General features: G+C 37.5%; 1 protein-coding gene across 1 annotated transcript in view; it reads right to left on the bottom strand.

The window, feature by feature from the left end:
* Positions 1-16,821, bottom strand: part of OLFM1 (olfactomedin 1) — a 66,932-nt gene extending 50,111 nt beyond the window's left edge. The window contains exon 1 of the mRNA XM_063432855.1: positions 16,689-16,821. Within this exon, the coding sequence (XP_063288925.1) occupies positions 16,689-16,754 (66 nt within the window). The 5' untranslated portion in view covers positions 16,755-16,821. The remainder of the gene's footprint in view (positions 1-16,688) is intronic.
* Between the last annotated feature and the right edge of the window lie 3,168 nt (positions 16,822-19,989).

Here is a 19,989-nt window from a genome sequence, read left to right as displayed (position 1 = left end):
ATCACAGAATGGCTCTTTAGCTTTTCTGATCACAGAATGGTTCTTTAGCTTTTCTGATCACAGAATGGTTCTTTATCTTTTCTGATCACAGAATGGTTCTTTATCTTTTCTGATCACAGAATGGTTCTTTATCTTTTCTGATCACAGAATGGTTCTTTAACTTTTTCTGATCACAGAATGGTTCTTTATCTTTTCTGATCACATAATGGTTCTTTAACTTTTCTGATCACAGAATGATTCTTTATCTTTTCTGATCACAGAATGGTTCTTTAACTTTTTCTGATCACAGAATTGTACTTTAGCTTTTCTGATCATAGAATGGTTCTTTATCTTTTCTGATCACAGAATGATTCTTTATCTTTTCTGATCACAGAATGGTTCTTTAACTTTTTCTGATCACATAATGGTTCTTTAGCTTTTCTGATCACATAATGGTTCTTTAACTTTTCTGATCACAGAATTGTGCTTTAGTTTTCTGATCACAGAATGGTTCTTTAGCTTTTCTGATCACAGAATGGTTCTTTAGCTTTTCTGATCACAGAATGGTTCTTTAGCTTTTCTGATCACATAATGGTTCTTTAACTTTTCTGATCACAGAATGGTTCTTTAGCTTTTCTGATCACATAATGGTTCTTTATCTTTTCTGATCACAGAATGATTCTTTATCTTTTCTGATCACAGAATGGTTCTTTAACTCTTTCTGATCACAGAATTGTACTTTAGCTTTTCTGATCATAGAATGGTTCTTTATCTTTTCTGATCACAGAATGGTTCTTTAGCTTTTCTGATCACAGAATTGTGCTTTAGTTTTCTGATCACAGAATGGTTCTTTAGCTTTTCTGATCACATAATGGTTCTTTAACTTTTCTGATCACAGAATGATTCTTTATCTTTTCTGATCACAGAATGGTTCTTTAACTTTTTCTGATCACAGAATTGTACTTTAGCTTTTCTGATCATAGAATGGTTCTTTATCTTTTCTGATCACAGAATGATTCTTTATCTTTTCTGATCACAGAATGGTTCTTTAACTTTTTCTGATCACATAATGGTTCTTTAGCTTTTCTGATCACATAATGGTTCTTTAACTTTTCTGATCACAGAATTGTGCTTTAGTTTTCTGATCACAGAATGGTTCTTTAGCTTTTCTGATCACAGAATGGTTCTTTAGCTTTTCTGATCACAGAATGGTTCTTTAGCTTTTCTGATCACATAATGGTTCTTTAACTTTTCTGATCACAGAATGGTTCTTTAGCTTTTCTGATCACATAATGGTTCTTTATCTTTTCTGATCACAGAATGATTCTTTATCTTTTCTGATCACAGAATGGTTCTTTAACTCTTTCTGATCACAGAATTGTACTTTAGCTTTTCTGATCATAGAATGGTTCTTTATCTTTTCTGATCACAGAATGGTTCTTTAGCTTTTCTGATCACAGAATTGTGCTTTAGTTTTCTGATCACAGAATGGTTCTTTAGCTTTTCTGATCATAGAATGGTTCTTTATCTTTTCTGATCACATAATGGTTCTTTAACTTTTCTGATCACAGAATGGTACTTTAGCTTTTTTGATCACATCCTAAACTGCATGCTCTGAAAAAAATGACATTGCCACTACAGACTGTATGTATTTGTTGGGGGAGATACCAGAAAACGGCTTTATTTATTTTGCTTCCTTATCACCCACTCTAATGAAGGCAGCGCCCAGATATTCCTAAAATGTCTAGAAAAAGTATGGGGATTTTTTGCACATTAATAAAGCAAGTAAATCAAGGGACAGGATCAATAATCCTAATATATATACTGAGCTTAACGAATATGGGTACTCTGAAAAAGTATTATTGAATTATTTAAAAACAAATAAAATAAAAAGAAATCTTTCGCTGTTCACCCATGTGTCAAAAATTTGTCTTCAACATCAAGATTAGTCAGCTAGTGCCATAACATGGAAAAAGAACCCGGCATTATATAGTTATATATTTTCACTTCCCATAGAGCATGGAAATACAATGTCATGTAAGGCACCTAATCATAGGCACCTTGTTATAGGTGATTAATCATATGCACCTATAGGACAGAAATGAAATACAGATTCTAGTACATGATACATTTCAATACATGATCTTTTATAATATACATCGAGAATAAAGAAAGATAGCGATGAAGCTTCAGATGTAGACTAAAAGCATTTTAAAGGTACCCTGGTGTATTGTTAAAAAAAAAAAAAATCTCTGCAGGTCTTAAGGGCTACAGCATTAAAGGGCTCTAAGGATCGCTGCCTAAACAGTCTCAGTAAATGGGTGGGAGGAAGAGAATGTTCTTTATAGCAATCAAAGGCTATTTGTGTTGTCCTTTTTACTTTTCAATCATTAATTTCTGGATGCCAAGCTGGTAAAGTGAAATATCGACGTGTGTATCCAAGCAATTAACCGTTACATAACATAAAACCTTTCAGTGCTTTTTAAAAAGCACTCGAATGACCCTTGAATGAGCTAGCCCATCACTTGCACTTTTTCTTTTAGCGTTCTTGGACACAATAAGTCCCTCTAAGTGCACACAGATATTTTGTTTTTTTGTGTGGCTTAAAAACAGTCCAGACAGCTGATATACCAAGACAGGTGAAGGCCCTTTATCAAAGTTAAATATTTAATATTTTTTTTGCCCACTTGGAACAGAAATATGGTAAACACTGTATTCTCCTTTTCGACCTTCCTCGATAAATCAAACTGAGGATCTTTTTTTTTTAATTTTTTTGCTACATATTAGAGATGAGAAAAGTTATTGCTTAACCGAAGCTTAACTTTATTGTGGTTGCAAAAATCATCTTTTTCTTCATGTAGCCTGATGCATGATCCATCACACAGAACACAACGCACACAGACAGCTTTGTAATGCCTCACCTCCTTAGCACTAACATGGCTAGAATCCCACAACATGTTTAAAAGTACCAAGAAACGTAGATAGACAGAGACAGACAGACAGACACACAGGCAGACAGACAGATAAAGAGAGAGGGTTGACAGACAGACACACAGGCAGACAGACAGATAAAGAGAGAGGGTTGACAGACAGACACACAGGCAGACAGACAGATAAAGAGAGAGGGTTGACAGACAGACACACAGGCAGACAGACAGATAAAGAGAGAGGGTTGACAGACAGACACACAGGCAGACAGACAGATAAAGAGAGAGGGTTGACAGACAGACACACAGGCAGACAGACAGATAAAGAGAGAGGGTTGACAGACAGACACACAGGCAGACAGACAGATAAAGAGAGAGGGTTGACAGACAGACACACAGGCAGACAGACAGATAAAGAGAGAGGGTTGACAGACAGACACACAGGCAGACAGACAGATAAAGAGAGAGGGTTGACAGACAGACACACAGGCAGACAGACAGATAAAGAGAGAGGGTTGACAGACAGACACACAGGCAGACAGACAGATAAAGAGAGAGGGTTGACAGACAGACAGACAGGCAGACAGACAGATAAAGAGAGAGGGTTGACAGATAGACAGACAGATGGATAGATAGATAGACATATAGATAGATAGACATATAGACAGACAGACAGACAAATATATAGATAGACAGACAGACAGCCAGATAAATATATAGATAGACAGACAGATATATAGATAGATAGATAGATAGATAGATAGATAGATAGATAGATAGAGGGATGGATGAATAGGTAGATAGATAGATAGACAGACAGACAGACAGACAGACAGACAGACAGATAGGGATGGGTGAATAGATAGATAGGGATGGATGAATAGATAGATAGATAGATAGATAGATAGGGGGAGAGATAGACAGAGAGAAATGAGATATACTACCAATACATTACCAGCACATTCCTGTTAAGACTTGTACCTACACCCATTTAATACCTTACAGGCACATAGAATATAGTGTTGCCAAAAATGTCTCAATGTGTTAGCAGAGGTGTGAATAACCCCCCTTCCAATTAACACCAGGATAAAAAGAACTAAACCTAACATGGACCAGCCCTCTCCCTCAACTACACGTTACGAGGGACACAAATGGAAAATCATGCCTTTATATTGAGACATAAATATGTATGCTATCTCGTCTCTCTTTGTTAACACGACACGGCCCGATTTCATCTGCTTAACATATTGCGTTCACACTGTGCAGAATAAATTATAATAAAATATATAATAAATGCAATATTTATTCTTTAACAACATTATCTTGTTGCAACTGGACCATAAGGGGTAAAAGTGGGAACATAGCATGCGCCCCTTCCCAGCAACCTCCCTGATCTTTCCCATAAGCAAGGCATTCTGGGGGAAATCAGAGTGGATTCTGGGTGACTGATGACAGACATGGTATACATATTATCTGCCTGTAAATGAAAATATCCTGCTTGCACAGTGAGTAGATCAGATTAAAGCAAGACTCTGTTATGTTAAGCAGGTCAATCAATCTAATATTAAGGTGTGTTGATCCCCTAAAACAATAGCATAGTGGGTGTGTCTGGGCATGTGCACCCCAATATGCAAACCTAAGGTACAGAGTGTCCTATACTAAAGAAAGGGACAGGCCGAGGTCCAGGAGTACAGAAATACATATAAACGGGAAACAGAGCCAATGCCTAGAGTTCCAAAGATCAGAATAGTTGATAAACAGAGCCAAGCCAAGATCCAAAAATATAGAAAACCATAATAACGCACCATCTGGTAACTTAAAGCATGACAGGGTGGAGAGAAGTGGCCAGAGAGGCATTAAATAGCCAGAGAGATTTTGCTGTTGGCTTGCGTCATTTATGACATCAAAGAGTGTGAGACTGATCTCATTAGAACGACACAAATTGGTGAGTTGTGAAAATATCTACGTGAATACCGGGGTCTATATAAAGATGGTAAAAAGACACCAGAATGAAGTATGGACCATGTCAGTAGGGCATACTTATATTATGTTATACATTATATATATTATGATGTTGTCGATTGTTTCACCTGTTAAAACATTTGTATTTCTGGTATTGTAGGTTTTCTCTAAACAACTAATGCTAAACGCCTTACTGTTCGACATTATAAGATCTGCTTTAATTTGCAGGTTTAATTAATGTAGCCCAAATGCATTTCAGGGTGAGATGGTTACATTCGGCAATTCGTCCTGAAAAAGCATAGTCAGTGATGCCCGATTTATCAAGGACAGTCCTATTCACTGCTAGCTATGCAGTCAATGCTTCGGTTGACACTTGTTATGTTTGCGTCAAATTTGGATTTGAAGGCAGAGAAGTTACATTGGCATGTTCTCTGCAATTTGATGACACTGGCACGTTGCTGCGAAACACAGGAGATGTAGTTATATTGACCAATGGGGCAGTAATGGGGCAGGGAAGCAATGTTTACATTTCTTATCATTTAGATTGTAATGTAGCTTATACATGGTCATTATATATCTTTGCCAATTAGAAGAAGTTGTAAAGGCCCAAGGAGAAAAAGATTAGGTATAAGGCTGTATCTGATCTTAGTCAATAATATTACGATCAATATGTTTTTCCATGGAAGGAGGTAGACAATTGAAAGCAGAGGGAATGCAGTTAGTCCTTATTTGTCCATAACTTATATTATCCATTGCACGGCATCTATACAAATGTGGAGATAACGAATATTATGAGACCTGCATGATCTTCGCACATTATCACTTATTGATGGCAAGGTTAGCAGAACATTTCTAGGAACTAAAGATTTAAATCCAGTCACACAATGCCACAGAGTTATACAGAGTAATGCTTGCATATAAAAAGCAGCAACATTTTTGAAGTCCACAAATGATCTAAATGATTATCTGCGTAGGAAGTTATGATTCCACCTCCATTCTATCTGCAACCCAAACAAGAGGAGAGTCAAAAAGGTCAACCAGTGCCCTATATAGGACAACTGAGTGTGATATCCCCAGGTTCTCCAAACTTCTGACATATAACAAAATATAAAATTGAATGGCAACAACACATGACAGTCATTATGAAGACATATACCACCAAAACATGGACTTCCAGAACTAAGAGTTTTAGGGGGTTGAAATGTTACAGATCCACATATTATTTTATGGAGAAATTAACTCCTTATCGCTTTGATATCTCATGTTGTGGATATATTTCTTCAACCAAAATTTTCCTTTCTGCTTTTTAAAACATATAGATGTTAAAACAATAGGATTTGAAACAAGGTACTTGTTGGCGTATTTTTGTTGACTACTTCAAACTATCTTAACTCGTTCACTGTTGTAACTTGTGTCGTACTTGGATTGATAGCTCATTATCTTTCTAGAATTTACTAAACATTTCGTGATTAAGACAAGAATTCTATAATCAGGCTCAGGGCTATGCTAACAGCATCTTGAGAAATGGCTTGTTACATTGTATGTTCTTCAGATCAGTAATTGTTGCCAGAAAACCGGTTCTCACTAGGGCGTGCATGAAGCTCTCGAGTCTAATCTTTATGTGACCCAGTAGAAATTCAAGCTATGAATATTTCAACGCTTTGCACTTTATGCATTAAATATTTGTAGTCCTACAGAGAGCGCACTAAAGACATATAGAAAGGAATAATGCACAGCCAGAACATATAGAAAGCTTAAGATTTAACATTTAAATCCTTTTGTTTTCAAAGGATTGTATCTGTATGTGTGTTAGTGTGTGTGTCTGTGTATCTGCACGTGTGTCAGTGTGTGTATCTGTGAATCTGTGTGTATTAGTGTGTGTCTGTGTATCTGCATGTGTTATCAGTGTATATCTGTGTGCCTGTGTATCTGTATGTATTAGTGTGTGTCTGTGTATCTGCACGTGTATCAGTGTGTGTATTTGTGTGTCTGTACGTGTGTTGATGTGTGTGTCTGTGTATCTACATTTGTGTCAGTGTGTGTATCTGTGTATCTGTGTGTATCAGTGTGTGTCTGTGTATCTGCACGTGTATCAGTGTGTGTATTTGTGTATATGTATGTGTGTATCAATGCGTGTCTATGTATCTGCATTTGTGTCAGTGTGTGTATCTGTGTGTCTGTGTATCTGTGTATCAGTGTGTGTCTGTGTATCTGCATGTGTATCAGTGTGTGTATTTGTGTGTCTGTATGAGTGTTAATGTGTGTGTGTCTGTATTTGTGTCAGTGTGTGTATCTTTGTGTATGTGTATCTGTGTGTGTCTGTGTATCTACATGTCTGTACCTGTGTATCTGCATGCGTGCCAGTGTTTGTATCTGTATTTGTGTCGATGTGTGTATTTGTGTGTGTATCTGTGTGTCTGTGTATTCTGATATGTGCCAGTGTGTGTCTGTGTGTATATGTGGGAACACTACACACAAGTAAACCAAATGGCAACAGTACTTAAAACCACCTAACACAACACTAAACACAAACACACCCCTACAGTCACACACATACTGCATACAAAAACATGCTTGCATTCAAACATACAAACACTGCTCAGTGCTAACCCTGCAAGGATGGGTAAATGGTAGAACCCTAGCTGGCAAAGTATTGTGGGAATTGAACAACTGATTGAAATATACCATTTTTGGTGTGAAGCTGTCTAAATGGATTGAAAGGGATCATTTAGCCAATTTAGAAGCTATGTAAATAACATAGTGGAATTACACTGTACATGTGCAACAGAGAAGGACAAAAGAGCTAAACGTGGCATTTCATGGTTAAAATAAAAATATAGCACTTTTAATCTATAAAACAGGTTTTTTTATACTGCGTGTAAATTGTTGGGATTTCAAAATTAATTTACATTTTAGGCCAAAAAAGATAAATTCTGAGTCTGCTATATTTTATTGAATTCACTTTGAATTCCAAACAATTCACATTTTATTGAACAACCTGTATATTACGATACTGTATGTATATCAGGGGGTACGCCATTTAGCTAAGCCTAGTTATATGCAATTTACTTTTTTTTTTGGTAACGACCAATGATGCTTTAGAAACTCTGCTTAGTTTTTAAATAAATCAATTTTCAGTAAACTCCTTGGGGGTGCCTTCCTGTGCAGTCATGAGGAACCCCCAGGGATTGGCTGAAATTGGTTTATATAATGAAAACCGCTTCTTTGATTTTTAAAGATGGATTTCAAGTCTAAGCCTAATGGTTGAAAGGGTCAAACAAACAAATCAAGAGACATTAAAATCCGCTGGGCTCACTAATAAAAATAGATTTGTTTACTTAAATTTATATTACACTGTCAATTAACTAAACATTTATCACATCTGCTAAACATTAAAGGGACACTCCAGGCCCCTAGGCACATCAGTTTGCTTTATGTGTGACGAGTGTGTCCCCTTTTTTTTGTTGTTTTTGTAACTTTTGGAACTTTTATCAATTAACCTGCATACACCCCCTGGATGTCTATCATATGACTGGCCTTGCTACTTCCTGGTTTGGTTAGCTCAGTGGAGGCAGCAATTTCCCAGTGCACCTGCCTTGCAAAGACTTATTGAGCTGCATTGGGAAGTTTGTGATTGGACAGTTACATAAAGTCTGGGCAGGGTTAGAAGGGGAGGGCTTATTAAATTAAAAATGTTGGCACAATGTAAATTTTAATACTAATTATTCATTAATTAGGACTCCACAGGTAAATGTCTTGTAATAGATTTGTCTTATCATTTTGTCTTTTTTATTTTTTCCATAAAACCAGTTTGGTTTATCTTACACATCTCGTACATCTTCACATATGCTTGTTGTTTCTCGTGGTCATTTGCCCATCATTCCAAACACACATACATTCACAGACTTGCAGAGTTGGTCAGATTATTTTGACTCAGCATGCACATGATTCCTCTAACAATGTGCCCCCAGCTTATCTACATATGTGAATTGAATGCCACTTCCATCCATCCTCCCCACATTCTGGTTCAAAGTATCCTACTGTCATTGGGCTGAACTTCACGGGAAATGGCAATGCTGTCTTTCACTGCCATTGACCCTTGAAATTTAATAAGTTATAGCAATTGCAGGCATGTCTGCAAAATTGCTGAAATTGCCATGGTTTCTCGGAGTTAGAACGTTTATTTATAGATGGATGATTTAGACTTCCCATTCTATGACAGTGTTACCCCATCTACTTTCAGGTGATCACATCTTTTTGGAAATGGCCACTTATGCCCCAGTCATGCCTACTTTCAAGCAAAACAACTCCTCTTTTACAATTTTACTTTTAAGGAATGCCCCCTTACATAAAACGTAAAAAAGAAGGTGTCAGCCTTGCGGTCTGCTGTTGACTTTCTAAGTTCCCGGTTATAGTTACAAGTTCTAATGGCTTGTATCATTATCCCGATGGTTACATGAGAAAATCGGAAGGGCAATTCTAAGTTTGCTTGAGGACAGTTTTAAGGTCATCCACTGAACTTGGGGGTGCAAAGTGAACTGCGACTGGCCAAGTTGGCTTTATTCTCAGCATAGGAATTCTGCAAGAAGAAATATTTTAGAAAAATATAAACATTTTTATGTTTTTATATACTTGAGGCATATGCTGGGAATTCTAAATAAAAGCTTTTGGGAAACGTACATCTACAGTAAAAAATAATCTGTATGTTCCATCTAGCAAGAAACAGGTTTCTACTGGGCAAACTAAAGAGGTCCATCTTTACCTCTTCTACGCCAGTTCTTCCAGACATATTCACTTGTAAAAAGTTGAAGCTCTTCAATACATAATTTCCCCTCATTTCATTAGAGAAAGAAATTTATCAAAAGTGGCATCTCAGAATATTTCTTTAACCATTAATCTTGATGTCACGTAGACCAAGTTTCATATAACATAGCTGTGTCATCACATTTTTTTTGTCCCCTTGTTTGTCACAAAGTTTTTATTTGTGATTAGAATTGACCAGTTGGAGTCATTGGTACCACCACAACATTGTCCAATGCAATATAATGGCCAACAATGCTATAAATTCTGCAAAGTGAACAACTGCAGTTTTGCTAAAATTCACCCCAGAAGAAGTTCCATAGTACATCTTAACACTGTTTGAGTGAGGATCATTGGTAATAAAACGTGAAGTCATGAATGGTCAACCTCAATAAAGTGGAAGCCTTATCTTGGGATTGCAGCTGACAGCCTCATCAAAAAATAAGGTTATGCAAGTGGAAAAAGAAAAGTAAAAAGCTAAAGTTCACTCTAGCGTTCGAGCTGATATATTCACCGGGGGATGTTCGCCAGTTTGACTGCACAAGTTCAGTCATTCACTTACAAGTAGACATTGGTTACATTTTTACATTTATCATTACTACTAAGATTTACTAAGATAAGCTGAACAAAGCTTATGGTAATGGATACATTTTTTTTTAAAATAATGTCGGTACCATTCATGTTTTTAAAGGCCTATCATTTGTGGTAGGTACACAGTGAGCAGGTAATGTGCACGAACTTTGATGGAAGATAATATGGTAATTAATATCACAGATTGGGAATAAGGGCTATAAAAGATGAGAGAAACACGCTGTTATAGTGTTGCAGTATATCGTAGACATGGTGGTCGGGAAGCAATGGCATTAGTTACTGGTTTGAGAAATATATGGTAAAATTAAAACGTATCACAGGTTGGTAATGAGGGTTGTCAACAGTGTTTGAAAATAATCAGTCTGAACATAGTGGATGTATGTCGGTTATGAATACTTTTTACTCATAAACTTTTTCCTAGTTAGAACTTCATGAAACTGTTTTCTACCTGTCCCAGATCAATGAATTGTATATATGACACACGGACTTGCATACCCAACATGTTGGTCCCTTTAAAAATCATCACAAAAGGACATATTACAATTAAAGAGACCAATAGCACTATTCAAACAGTACATGGAAGCCATTGAATAGACCTTCAGCAGCCAAGTCTGACTGTTCCAAAGAACCCCGGGGCCCAATCTGCCGGCATCCATGTATAGCAGTCTTTTTTTTCCCCTGGTTCTAAGTAGTATTCCAAGAGTTATGAAATGAAATGTAAAACAGTTTCTATCTGTGCATGTGCTAGTTAGTTGACTAGCAAAATGTACATTTGGAATTTGTAACTACAGTGGGAAAAATTGGTTAGGAAGATGGACAAAAAACACAAAACCACTTGGTACAACAATACAGATGTCTAATGTGTGAGTTATACTATGCTTTAATGTTGAAGCCTTTGTTCAGAATTTGTTTTCTATTGATCATTACTTGAACCCAAATCAAATGTATGTATTTTATTTTATCATTTAAATTCTTATTCGTGTTGATGCTACAGTTTTTGGAGACATCCATTATGATATGAATTGAATAGATATTATTATTTTGAAGATTGGTCTATAATTGGCCCCAATAGATCCACAAATGTTCTGTTTTTCGATACCCTTGTAATGCTAAAACGTAATAAACTAAGAGTATAAACAAGCTTTAACAAAATTCAGCCAACATGCTATGCAATGCATTATGTTAAAAGTATATAGGGGATATATGCCCCTCCTTTAGTCCCAGAATCCTGCATTACTCATTGAACAAATTACAAAGATATACACTAGGTAGCCAATCAGGAAGGCCAGTTGCATGCTGGTTACTAGGATAATTCTAAAAAGACAGGCCAAGTAAAAGTGGAATTATTCCAGAAAAAGTTTTATGGTATTGTAGTTGAATATTACTGCAGTTCACTAAAATCTGCAGGATCAAGACTATCAATCACTGCCTTTGTCTGTCTATTCTCAAGCTTCATACCTGTCTCACTTGTTGCTAAGGTGATACTCGTATTAACTTTAGTTTTGCAAAATATCACTTAACTTTCCCCTATCTACTATTGTTCATTTTATCCCTGCCAGCGCCCTACTGTGTCCTTCTGCATCGCTGCAGAAGAGCTATGAAGGACAGCCTTGCTTTTTTATCCCACAACCTTTGCAAGTAAAACTTTACGACTGCATCCTAACACCCAGGAAGCAGACAACACAACTATTATTTGCAGGCAGTAATGCCAGTTTATAACGCACTGTACTGTGAATATGCTTAGTGTAACGGTACTCACTGTATGAGGGAATTATTTCTACATTATTTTTAGAAGGTCAAATTTTCAGAAATACCTCTAAGCAGGCCATTTGACAATTTATATTTAGTTGTTTTGTAATACATATTGTAAGTGGCAAAAAAATAAACATATATCTGCATATATGGACAAGTTTGCTAGATAAGGCGTACCGTATAGATCCTCAATATTTCTCAAAATGATAAATTAATAAATAAAACATTTGTAGCCTGGAACTCAATCTTGTTGTTTTACCCTATGTTTATGCATTAGTTACGTATCACATTTCAAATAAATGTGACTTCTTGAACAAAACAATTTTGGCAGTGAAGGAGTTAATGAGTGAGTTACAACCTCTAGTTTATACCTTACCAAAGACACATATTCCCAAGCCATGCTCTATGACCTAATATCTGAAGCTGCCAGAACTAGCAAATCAATCACTGGATGGGGGACACTCAGAGTGCCTTTGACAATGCCTCACCTTTCAATGAAGGGTACCAAAATTAACCTCTGATTTGCCGGATGGTGAAAGAAGTCACTGGTTTTATGTATGCCATTATTCTTATACCCCAATAACCTCTTATTTACTGGATGGCTAACAAAGTCCCTGGCTATATATATATATATATATATATATACCCCATTATTTTGGTGCCACATTTAACCTCTTATTTGCTGATGGTGAGTCACTAGCTATATGTTTGCCATTATTTCTTTAGCACATATTATTATTATTTTATTATTTATATAGTACCAGTAAATTCCGTAGCGCTGTACATATAACCTCTTATTGTCCAGATGGTGAATAAAGTCACTGGTTATATGTTTGCCATTATTCTTATACCACATTTAACCTCATATTGTCCAGATGGTGAATAAAGTCACTGGTTATATGTATGCCATAATTCTTACACCACGTTTAACCTCTTATTTATTGGATGGCAAACTAAGTCACTGGCTACATGTATGTCATTATTATTTTACCACATTTAACCTCTTATTTACTAGGTTGTGAATAGAGTCACTGGATACATGTATGCCATTATTCTTTTGCCACATTTAACCTCTTATTTCCTGGTTGGCGAGTAAAATCCCTGGGTGTGTATGTTATTATTATTCTACTGCGTTTAACCTCTTATTTGCTTCATGGCGAATGAAGTCACTGGCTATGTGTATGCCAATATTCTCTTACAGCATTTAAACTGTTATTTGCTGTATGGTGAGTAAAGCCATTGGCTATATGTATGTCCTTATCTTTTACCACATTTAACCTCTTACTTGCTGTATGGTGGGTAAAGCCATTGGCTATGTAGGTTATTATGTTTTACCACATTTAACCTCTTATGTGCTGGATGGTGACTTAAGTCACTGGCTATATGTATGCCATTATCTTTTACCACATTAACCTGTTACTTGCTGAATGGTGAGTAATGCCATTGACTATATGCATGTCATGATCTTTTACCACATTTAACCTCTTATCTGCTGTATAGTGAATAAAGCCATTGACTATATGCATGTCATTATCTTTTACCACATTTAACCTCTTATTTGCTGTATAGTGAATAAAGCCATTGGCTATATGCATGTCATTATCTTTTGACACATTTAACCTCTTGTTTGCTGTATGGTGAATAGAGTCATTGGCAACATGTATGCCATTTTCTTTTACCACATTTAACCTCTTACATGCTGAATGGTGAGTAAAGCCATTGGCTATATGCATGTCATTATCTTTTGACACATTTAACCTCTTGTTTGCTGTATGGTGAATAAAGTCATTGGCAATATGTATGCCATTTTCTTTTACCACATTTAACCTCTCACTTGCTGAATGGTGACTAAAGTCGCTGGCTTTATACATGTCATTATTACTTGATCTCAATACTCATGGTGCCCAGTTACTCATAGTAAAACTGACCCAAAACAGTATTAATGGAAACTGACAGCTGTGGGGTTTATTGTCAAGTATCAGTTACACTACAAAACGGCAAAGGCTTACCATACCCACTATTTTAGGTATAATTTTACCAACGTAATGCTCACTTCAGCAAAATACACTATTTAGTTGATAACCCTCATACAGACAATAACATCTGAAATATTAAAAAAAAAAAAAAAAACACAGCTCCAATTATGCTGTCACAACAAACCAGCTTATGTACAATAAATCATATTATGTTTTATCTTAACCATTTGGCTGCCAGATTGTGCGTGTGTGTGTGTGTGTGTGTTTGTGTTTTATATAGGGTGTTTTTTGTATATAAACTTTAGAGATTGATACTGAACAGTAACCCCTTGAAGTAGCAGAGGACCAGCAACACATTGCATAGCCCTCAAAGAGTTAAGCTATGGCTGCATATGACCACAACGCAATGTGGGTGAGTTGGATAGCACATGGCACTCACACATGTGATAAGCTAGTCACAATCTTGGGGTGCAGCTGTGTCCCCCAAAAGCAAAGTTTTGTTAACGCTAATCTTTTTCTAGGTGATAACTGTCCAATTAAATTCCCTCCTGCATCTCTCTTCCTGCATTTGTTTGTCTGTCTGTTTGGTTTGTTTGTCTCTGTATATCTGTCTGCAGCAGGACAGCAGGGCATTGAACCTGTTTAGCTGCTCACTCACAGTAATTTTCTTAGTAGCTCACTCGCTGTAGTTCTGAAATGTTTTTTTTAATAGTACCTTATTTATTTAAGCATCAGGCAAGAAGAAGACTTTGGTTTTTGTTTTTGTTTTTTTTCCTTTTTATTGTCTGTCTTTTTGGAACTCTTTGCTAAGTTGTAGCCTCAGGATCATCCAGCACATCATTCAGATACTGGTTTCTTCAAGGCTTCTAACCCCCATCCCTTTCATCTCAGACTATGAGCTACTGTGCTGAGCTGGATGTTTGTCTGTTGGCGGGGTATTGATTGCTACATTGTACTGTGTGTGTGTTTGTGAATAACAAGGAATCTCATACTGTAAATTCTGTCCTTAGAGGGAATGTATCCCTCAGCATTCCCTCGCTGCATCCTATCCTTTGAGCCAGCAATTTATTGACAATTCACTAAATGAACTCAGGGCAGTGGTTGGTTAGAAAATGCAGGTCCATCCATTGGCACACATGCGCATTACCAGCATCCAGCAAAAGCATTTCCAAACAACATTGCAAAACCGTAAAAAGGTCTGGAAATATTACAGTAAGTTTGTGGTCACATTTCAGTCTCCATCTGCAATGACCTCATTCTGTGTTTTTTTTTTTCTTTTTCTTTTTAATTAGCTAAGTGCTGCACAAGACATCATAAAATATACTTCAAGATTGTAAAAATAAATAAATTACGCATTCACAGGTACTTTTATGAGGTTGTTAAATACCCACTCACTCATATTTCTGAATAGAAGCACACACACAACCCCATCCCCCCAAATTTGCATATAAATACACACAAACACACTAATACTTCTGCATGCAAATACAAACATAAATATCCAAACGTGCACACACACGCAAAGATACATACATATAAATAAATGAATAAAATGCAGACACATACAAAAACATTTACAGCCTCTGTGTCTGTCTTGCACTGTACCATGTGAAGTCCAGGGTCCTGAATAACATATAGTATTCTACACACAACATTCTTTTAAAGAATATATGTGTAAGAGTCTTTGCTTTTTCCGTAATGTTAAATAAATTCACAAAATATTTTGAAAAAAAAAACAAAAGTAAAACTGTGGGATTCAGTGCCATAAAGGCATTGTAAGAACTGATTTAAACTTCTCGTGACAAATCCGAGATGGTTTTAAACACAAAACCCTTATCCGATAAGGTTCAACGCCTAAGCTTTCCCGGACACTTTCTGTTTTTAATCTCATTATTGAGTCTAAATCCCTTTTCACTTGACTCCAATTCCTTTAATCAAACACATCCACTAAACTCTCCCTGTGCCCCTCGTCTGCCTCCCTGATATGCAGAGCTATAGTTCACCTGCAACCAATTACCCCCCCTGGATTTCTACACTAGAGACAAGGAAAGGACATTTAAATGTCACAGTCAATCAAAAGAACTGTAAAATGTTTGAGTGACAGACGAGCAAGTGCTAACATCACACGTACATATTTGAAGACAAAACTAGAGCTACCTCTGTGCTGGCATTATGCCATCAGGATATACATTCAATTAATAGCTAATGCATGATTCCACTCAATCATTGCTTAGCACACAACACAATACGCTATCCAGCAGCAAATCCTGTACACATGCAAAAGGTTGACCAATACAGTGTTTTGGCATTATTGTTCGACCTATTAAAGAAACAATTTGCAAAGAATTGTAACATTGTAGCAAAATAATCCTTCAATCGAGTCGTACATCAGATTCAAAAAGACACTTTAGTCTCACACGTCCTCGATAACCCAAACAAGATGTTTTTGGTAAGAACAACAAGAAAGAAAAAAAAAACACACACACACAAATAGTTTGGTGCCCCAACGCTAAACTGCCCCGAACGGGTACAATGCAATCGCTACTACCTATGGATTGACAAGCCAAGATACTGCATGCTTGTGGGAAATAGGAAGGGTGCTCTAAGCCAGTGTGCTGCCTTTCCCTTTGTGTTCTGTTAAAACACTTGAACGGAAAAAGAATAAAAAGAAATCATTAAAGCGGTTTGGTGTTAGCCTTACTTGAGTTAATTCCATGCCCACTAAGATGAGGAAGAATAGGCTAATAAGCTTGCTTGATGGTTGCATGTCTCGATGACAGGTTCAGCCGTGCCACTGGTCTCCTTATTTCTGTTTTTTTAAAATATATATATATAAAATATATATTTTTGTTTTACGTTTTCCTCCTTTTCTTTTTTTTAGTGTGCTTTTGTTCCAGCCTTCGTCCGTTCAATCTGTCCGTTTTTTGTGTTTTGTTTTTTTTGTTGCCTTTCAACAGTCCCTATGAGACGAGGCAAGGAGTCTTGGTTGTAAAGTACCCACTTTGCATATTTAGACTATGCTAGCATCCTTGCTTTTTGCTCGTGCTGTTATATTAATGGCTCCTTTGATTGAGAGGCATTTGCAAGGTGGAAGTCAATGGACCACAAAATGATGGTGATGCTTTTGCCAAAAGTTTGCTTTGAAAGGGAGGGCAGTGGAAGAGAGAGGAAAGCGGTGGTTTGCAGTGATGCAGCTTGTGAAAAGGTCTCAAAATTTTTCCTTAGAGGGCTGATTTTCTGCCAGGAAGGAGGAAGCTGTAAGCTGCAGCCTGGTAGGCTATTGTGAACTCTTCGCAGATTGGCCATTAATATCTGCCTGCCCTGCTTGCTTGCTGGACCTGTCACTGATCGTGGAGGCTTTTTGTGATTGGTGGCTTAGCAACGTCTCTCCCTCCTCATCTGGTTTCCTCGCCCTCTCTCAGGCAATAATGTAGAGATTGCTGAAGTAATAGCTGGGTTTGCATGAGACTGCTGTGCTGTGCTGCCAAGTGACATTACAGCATCATTACCTGCTCTTTATTACTCCATCAGACAACTGACACTTGATCCCCCTGTGAATTTAAGAAGGGTCTTTCAATAATTTTTATAGGACAGGCTGTGGCATGAGATATTCCCTTAAGGTCAAAAGGGCACGAGATTTCAATTCTACGCCATGTATAAATTAAGAAATTTATTTTGTTCTATTGATTTAATTACAGTGAGAAAAAAAACATTTTTCAATTATTTTTACTATTTAGCTATCGGGGGATTTCATAGAAAGGGGCGAAATGTTTTGATTTTGCAAGAATGTTTTGTCAAATCTGGTGCAATGACTATATTGACTCTAAGGCGCGATGTGCTGTTTTGGAGGCTGGACTTGAAAAAACGGGATGTGTGATCAATCAAAATAATGAAAAACAACAAAAAGCGTAATATGATACAGGGAAAATCGAATGGGCACAGGCGTATATCAAGGAGTCTTGCTTTTTTTCTTTGTGTGTGACGTAACATTTCCTGCACATGTTTTTGTAGATATGTTGAACTAATTCTGTTCATTTGTCCGTTTGACATAAATCACTGTCTAGTAGGTAATGCCCATATTTGAGAAACATTTTTTTTCTTTTTTTTGACGCTCTTTGATGGTTCTGAGACAATCTTGTCAAAACAGTAAAGATGTAACAAGTACAGAAACTAAATACAGGAACACATGGTGCGCTGTTGAGGCTTATTCGCTAAACGGTGATTTGTATTGATGTGTTTAAAAAGATATATTCTCTGGTTTAATGCCTTGCCCTGCACATCTGTTTTTACTCCCTGGAGCTACATTTCTTAATATTGTTATTATTGGCATTTATATAACGTCAGTTATTCCGTAGGGCTTTACTATATTATAAAGGAGGAAATTAAAAAAAAAATGAGGCAATTACAAAAAGGTACAGGAACAATAGGCTGATGAGGGCTCTGCACGAAAGAACTTACAATCTAGAGGATCTTGCAACAGTTAGCAAGACAAGGCTATTTACAAATGGAAATCACTGCAAACGTCGGGGTATAAAATTGCTGCAACAGTGAGGGGTGAGGGATGGAGCCTCAGGGAGTCCTTGCGCATGATAATTTTGGCATAACCAGGCTATGGCCTGATGACTCAAGCATATGGCAGTCAAGCAATAACCCATTGGAGGGGAGATATCATGAGTGTAGCAGTTCTGCAATATCCTCCGATTGGCTCTCAGGTGCTGTGATTCTCTCTGTCAGCCAATCCCAAGAGCAGCATGACTTAAAGGACCACTATAGGCACCCAGACCACTTCAGCTTAATGAAGTGGTGTGGGTGCCAGGTCCAGCTAGGTTTAACCCTTTTTGCAGTAAACATAGCAGTTTCAGAGAAACTGCTATGTTTACTTTAGGGTTAATCCAGCCTCTAGCGGCTGTCTCATTGACAGCCGCTAGAGGCGCTTCCGCGCTTCTCACTGTGATTTTCACAGTGAGAAGACGCCAGCGTCCGTAGGAAAGCATTGAGAATGCTTTCCTATGAGACTGGCTGAATGCGCGCGAGGCTCTTGCCGCGCATGTGCATTCAGCCAATGACGGAAGAAGAGGTAGAAGAGTCCCAGTGCCGAGGGAGCCCGGCGCTGGAGAAAGGTAAGGGATTAACCCCCTTCCTCCCCCTTCAGCTCGGCGGGAGTGGGACCCTGAGGGTGGGGACACCCTCAGGGCACTATAGTGCCAGGAAAATGAGTATGTTTTCCTGGCACTATATTGGTCCTTTAATAAACAGCTAAAGGGATGCAATCACATTGTTCAAATATTCCAGGGAGAGAACTATGTGTGTTAGTGTGTAGGTAAATTCCTTTCTCACACACTGTTGTGAATTAGTCTGTGGCGCCCAGTCTGAGGCTTCCTTATTGAAGCCTTAGATTACCCTTGGATGCCAGGTGGATGAGCAGATTGGTGCCATCTTTACAAATTGAACCCCTTAAATGGACACTTTATGCCCTGTATCTGTGTCATCTCATTAAACTGGTAATAGGGTCTGGAATCCCATGGTGCCACCATTTCACTCAACATTCAGCAGTTTTTAATTATTTTCATTTTTTAAAGCTAAATGACAGCTCCCAGCAGCATATACCCTCTGTGCTGCTTTGGCTAATGAGGAAGTATTAGCCTGATCAGCAATGGCCTGCTGTGATTGGCCGAGTGTGTCAGCTGACTGCTTTTAGTCTATCAGAGCTCCAGCTGATAGTATGAGTAGGTGTAACAACTAGGAAGTGTGCAATTTGTGCCTTAGCCACACCTCCCAAAGGGGCCGGACTGTGGGTGGCCAGGGACCTTTATATAGTGTTAACCTGTGCTACAATTCTTTAACACTGAATGGAGGAACAGTGCCTGGGGTCTCAAAGAGATGCAATTGTTATAGAGACTACAGTGTCCCTTTAAAGTAAGATGGCGTCTGGATTTTTTTTTTTAGGTGTTATGGTTACATTTACATTTTTAGTTAGGGCTAGGTTTAGATTGACATTCGAA

Source organism: Pelobates fuscus, chromosome 9 (genome assembly GCF_036172605.1).
Source record: "Pelobates fuscus isolate aPelFus1 chromosome 9, aPelFus1.pri, whole genome shotgun sequence".
NCBI classification, from domain to species: domain Eukaryota; kingdom Metazoa; phylum Chordata; class Amphibia; order Anura; family Pelobatidae; genus Pelobates; species Pelobates fuscus.
The sequence above is the reverse complement of the archived record's forward strand: the minus strand, read 5'-3'. Positions and strand labels throughout refer to the sequence as shown.